Source organism: Sinocyclocheilus rhinocerous, unplaced genomic scaffold (assembly GCF_001515625.1).
Source record: "Sinocyclocheilus rhinocerous isolate Xijiao unplaced genomic scaffold, SAMN03320098_v1.1 scaffold1600, whole genome shotgun sequence".
NCBI classification, from domain to species: Eukaryota; Metazoa; Chordata; class Actinopteri; order Cypriniformes; family Cyprinidae; genus Sinocyclocheilus; species Sinocyclocheilus rhinocerous.
The window spans coordinates 268,728-274,727 of NW_015665129.1; the positions used below are offsets into that span (position 1 = coordinate 268,728).

The 6,000-nt window shown below is 37.9% G+C and overlaps 1 protein-coding gene across 1 annotated transcript in view; it reads right to left on the reverse strand.

The window, feature by feature from the left end:
* The window catches only part of ampd2b (adenosine monophosphate deaminase 2b), a 25,237-nt gene extending 20,863 nt beyond the window's left edge, over nt 1-4,374 (reverse strand). Inside the window, exon 1 of the mRNA XM_016542150.1 lies at nt 4,278-4,374. Coding sequence (XP_016397636.1) covers nt 4,278-4,359 — 82 coding nt within the window. The 5' untranslated portion in view covers nt 4,360-4,374. The remainder of the gene's footprint in view (nt 1-4,277) is intronic.
* Between the last annotated feature and the right edge of the window lie 1,626 nt (nt 4,375-6,000).

Genomic DNA, 6,000 nt, shown 5'->3' on the forward strand with positions numbered 1-6,000 from the left:
ATGTATGTGCTTGTTAATCGCTGTTATTTTGATCTCCTGGCTTTACAGCTTTACCCTTAATGAATTACTCATATAAATGAAACCAAATGACTTCCTCAACACTGGATTGTATAGACACTGCACTACATTGAAAAAAAAATTGTATTTAGCAAAAAAATACCTTGACCTACTTAAATAAAACATTGTTAAAATAAATTCAATCGAGAAGCAAAATATAAATGTGACTGAGATATTAAGATATAAAAAAACAATAGTGAATATTTTCAGAATAGTAAAAAAGTTTGATCTTTAAGATTATTTTCTAGTTTTTATTTTAGCATAAATTTAAGCATTTATGCCTAAAAACATGAAAAATTCTTAAACTTTATTCAAGATTCTCTCAAGTATTAATATTTAAAAAAATTTGCTTTTCAGGTACAAATCCATTCAAAAGTTTGGGGTCAAACGGTGTTTTTTTTATTTTTTTAAGGAAAAATATTCAGCAATGACACATTAAATTGATCTAAAGTGACAGTAAGCAGCACAACTGTTTTCAGAAATTGATAATAACAATAAATGTTTCTTGAGCATCGAATCAGCCTATTAGAATGATTTCTGAAGGATCATGTGACACTAAAGACTGCTGAACAGCCGTACTGTTTTTACTCTATTTTGATCGAATAAATACAGCCTTGGTGAGCATAAGAGACTTCTTTCAAAAACATTTGAAAATTCTACCAATCCCAAACTTCTGAACAGTGTAAATTGACAAGGTTTTCCTGTTAAAATAAAAACAAATATGTCAGAAAACTTGACATACAGCATCATGTTTAAAAAAGATCAAAATATGTACTCCAGACTACTTTGCATAAAATGCTCAGTGACATAATAAACATGGTTTAACTTTGAGTAGAAAAAATGCATTGGTTGGCTTGCTAAATACAGCAGATTTTGAGGATACAATACTTTCTCAATAAACAAACTTGAGTCACTGTCATCCCCTAAGGGACTGACGTTTGTTGTTTTTCTAGAGCTTTACCATGATTCCTATTCATAACCTCAATAACAACCACTTTGTTATAACAATGCCATTTGACGTAATGCACGCATTCTCCCCACGGAAAGTAGGAATCGCCATCCGCCTGCTTAGATTCAAGAACTAATTACGAACCACTGCCGTGTAATTATCCACAGCGCTCAAACACAAACGAGAGTAGCAGAACTGAATAATTTAAAGTTTGGTATCAGCGGATGTGGCCCATAGCTGCCGGAATGGAGTCATGTTATACTAACCCTGATTCTACTGTAGTTTACACAATGCTTTATAAGGCCCTGCTCATTGTTTTACTGTTCTGGCAAAGTTAATGTGCAACATACTTATCAGTGAGTTTACTGAAGGTAATTAACAACAGGATTGTCTAGGAAATGAACTCGTTGCTAAAATGTGTGAGGCCTTTTCACAGGCCCAGATGGGTTGACTAATTATGACAATGACAGTTCATTAGCACACAACACCGATAGACACAGCATGAGATGCACACACAACCTCACACACTTATAATCACGCTCTCGGTTTTCACACTTCTCTTTTACCTCCACACGATACCGGCCTACACATTTTACACTTAAATGAAAGCTAAAGCATAAAGAAGAGAGATATTGTCAGGATTTTTGATGTGCATGATGTGTGTATAGAACAACGCAAAGACAGAAGTAGAGACAGATATATCCACTGGCTTGTGTATAATCTTCTCATGCGTGTTATTTTGGCATTTTCATGCTCATTACATATAGGCCTGTCGCAATAATCAATATATCGACTTATCGCGCAATATATGTACATGACCTCAATAATTTTTGGTGACGCAATATATCAGATGTTATCGTGACAGGCCTAATTACATAACCACCAGCCCCTTCATACACAGGATCACTACATAAACAGCTAAGCAGAAAAACACTCAAAACCGGTCAGAGTGGCTAACCTCTTCTGGGTACGGACGAGATTCAACCGTACAATTACACAACACAGGTAATGGAGTTATTGATTCTGATGGTAAACATTCTGAAATGAGGTTCTATAAATGTCACATATTTATGAATGTGAGAGGAGAATAATCACTGTAGTGAGATATAGAGCTGAGAGATAAGAGCAACACTAGAATGACCAGTGCCCTATATGACACAGGAGATGAGGTCAAAGATCAGACCGACTTATAGGCTCGTAAGTTAGACACCATCCCGCTCAACAACAAATTAATTTTCATTTGAAAGTTGTGTAATATTTGTGTATTTATCTGCTTCATATTTGATTAATTATTTTTAAATTATTAAATTAAAATTAAATTATTCACCTGTAAATTTTATTTTAATTAATTCTGCTTTCTATCAAATATCATGTATGTACACTACCGTAAAGTTTTTTTTTTAAAGAAATTATTACTGTTATTCAACAAGGATGCATTTAATTGATCAAAAAGACATTTAAGAAGTCACTAACAGATTTCCGTTTCACATAAATGCTGTTCTTTTGAACTTTCCATGCAACAAAGAATCCTGAAAAAGATGTATCAGGTTTACACAAAAATATTAAGCAGCTCAACTGTTTTCACCATCAAATCAGCATATGAGAATGATTTCTGAAGGATCATGTGATGCTGAAGACTGGAGTAATGACCGCTGACAATTCAGCTTTGCCACCACAGGACTAAATTATACTTTAAAATATTTTAATATGTTTTTGTACTATATTGTACACTGTTCTTGTCTGTTAGTTTATTTGAAGGCTTTCATTTTTGTATTGCAGTTTTTATTGTAATAATATTTCACAATATTACTCTTTTTACTGTATTTTTAATAAAATAAATGCAGTCTTGGTGAGCATAAGAGGCTTCTTTCAAAAACATTTTAAAAATGTTGAACAGTAGTGTATATTTACAGTACTTAGTATTATCATAAAAGTTCTGATTATGAAACATCTCATATGTTCCATAAATGCAGAAATAGGCTATACAAACATCATTGGGGAAGCTGAGGGATGTCTTGCATAACAATACCTAAAATGTGATCTAAATTTATATTACCAGCTGGTTCTAATGCAGTGACATACTTCATGAAATCCGGAGCAAAACCGAGCCACACTGAGGACCAGTGTTGGGGGTAACGCATTACAAGTAACGCGAGTTACGTAATCAGATTACTTTTTTCAAGTAACTAGTAAAGTAACGCATTAGACTACAGTTACCTCACTAACTCCAATCAGGGCCAGTCACTGTCACCATGGCAACCTAATGTCGCATCCCTTTGTTCACTCACTTAACACCTGACATGACCCTACAAGATAGGTGTAAATTAAACTGGAACTGGCAGAGAAGATACAAATATGAAACACATTCAAGGTTTATGTAAAAATCACATGACTACAACTATAGCTTGCAGTGTTCCATTTAGAATAATACACTCCTGTCCATGTGTTTCCTGTTGGAAAATCGTTGTGTTTTGGAACACGGTAGCTAGTTTCTAACTGGTCATGCTAAACCAAGATTGGTAGCTGGTTTGCTGATTGCCCAAGATGATCCACCAGTGTGGACCTATTAGAAACCAAAACACATCGACCAGCTTAAACTGTATTTCCCAGTAGGGTTTGGAGGCCTCATAACCTCTTTTCCTTTAAACAGACACAATCTCATACACAAAACACATCCAAGCAGCTACTACTCCTTCAACTGTCCACTTAATCTGTCACCTGTGAAACACAACGCTGACCACAACATCTTCAAAACAGGACAATACTGAGGACAATCAATATATCCACACACCATCTTTCAGCTACACACACACACAAGTGCAAGACTACCAAGGGAAAAACATGAGCTGACAGCAACACAGCTGAGAGCTTAGAGATGGAGAGAAACAGAATGAAAAGGCATAGAAGGACATAAACATCTCAGATGAAAGGATACAGGCAAACTATTGCTGGAAATCTCCCAAAACAGGTCAGAAAAGGCAGACAGAATAAAAGAAGAGAGACAGAAAGAACATGTAGCAAACACTTTCTAAACCAACACACATCTATAGCAAAAGCATGCCTGTCACTCACTCACACACACACACACACACACACACACACACACAAGAAGAGAGACAGAAAGAACATGTAGCAAACACTTTCTAAACCAACACACATCTATAGCAAAGCATGCCTGTCACTCACTCACACACTCACTCACTCACTCACTCACTCGCTTGCACACACACACACACATTGTCTTATGATTCAATCTGTCCCACATACATACAGTAAACAGAGCTGATGCAGCCGAAGCATCCACTCTCTCCTCCCTGGTTCCTGCCAGCTGTCTGGACTATGGCCACTGTCATCCCCCTCTCGTTTAAATATCCCTGACACATGTCTGGACCGTACCACCTAGTCTTCAGGGGCAGGGGAGCTCAACAGCATCACTGCTGTCTCTGTGACAGAGTGGGCTAAACAGTGTCTCTCTACACCCCCATGTCCTTCACCTCCGTGACGCGTTAGACTGCAGTGCATGCGAAAACGCTGGAGGATGTTTTGAGAAAGGGACGGAGAAAGAGAGACTCCCTTGGAAGCTGAAATAGAGGTCATCACAGATTTTGTAGTTTTTTTTGTTAACAGAATAAGAAACTAGTATTGGACGACGAGACTGATAGAAGGTCTGGCCAATTTAAACAGTCATCAAGATAATGGGTTTGTCATTATACTGGAGCTGTCACCAAACCATCACTGTCAACAGAATATTGAGCGGAGCATTACTGTGGATGAATTGTGTAATCTGCTTTGTCGCTTAAACCCATATAGAGTGTAAATGATTCTGCTCTTGTATCCAGAGGGGTTGAGAGGTATTTCTGATCATCTGAAGCTGTTTAATCAGAGGGAACAATAGCATCCCAGAATCCTGCTCCTCTTTTAGAGGAAAAGGGCTTTGATGGAAACATCAGAGAGAGAAAAAGAGACAAAGATTGCACTGATGAGGTTTTTGTGAGCCTCTGGAGACCAATTACTTTTTTTTTTTTTTCCTGTGATTGAAGGCCTTTGTTTGGGGGAAATAAAATAAAATAAATATAAAATAAAATAAACATCCACCTATACCGTGCCTTTTTTCATGTTTTGTTATGTTGCAGCCTTATGTTAAACTGCTTTAAATTACTTTTTCCCCCACATCAATCTACACTTCATACACCATAATGGCAAAGCAAAAACAGAATTGTAACAACGTTGTAAATTTATATATGTAACGGAGTTAAAATAATTCGTTAAATTCATGCATAAATTGGGAAAACTCCCATTGGCTGTTGCATCACTCATTGCGCACATGATGTTGCGGGGCGGAGCTATCGCACGTGCTGAAGTGTGTAGCGGCGCCATTTTAGGGCTGCATTCTTCCCGTTCTGTCTGTCTTTTATACAAAATATGTAAAATATTGGTCACTTAAGTTTATAGTTTCTCTGTGTTAAGGTGAATTGACTGTATTAGTGTTTTGTTTTATTTTATTTAATGTGTGCTTTATTTTGAGGTTTTTGCCCACTATGTGTGCACTTTAGAGAAAATGTCAGCAGCAGAGTCTCCCTGCTGCTAAGACTTCTCATGCGACATTGATGCAATGTATTCTAACCAGCCTTTTGGTCGTGTTTGTCCCAGTTTTGTCTGTCAGGCCCAGTAAAGCATCCTTGAGTGACCATCCACCTGATCTCAGTGTGAATTACTCCAACACACACACACAGTCACATTGGTGCCATGACCCGGATGGGAGTGAGTGTTAGGGGGGTGAGTGTAACGGAGGCCAGCGAGTAGGTGCTGTGCAGGTAAACCTCACTCCCCTGATCTCAAGAGACGCACTAGTGACTGAAGCTAGTGGCTGCAGTCTTTAGCCTCCTTGTTAGTGCGTCCGCCTCCCATGCCGGAGACCCGGGTTCGAGACCCACTCGGAGCGAGAACGAGGTGTGGTGGAGAGGACCCGGGAGAGAGGGGTTACATATATATAT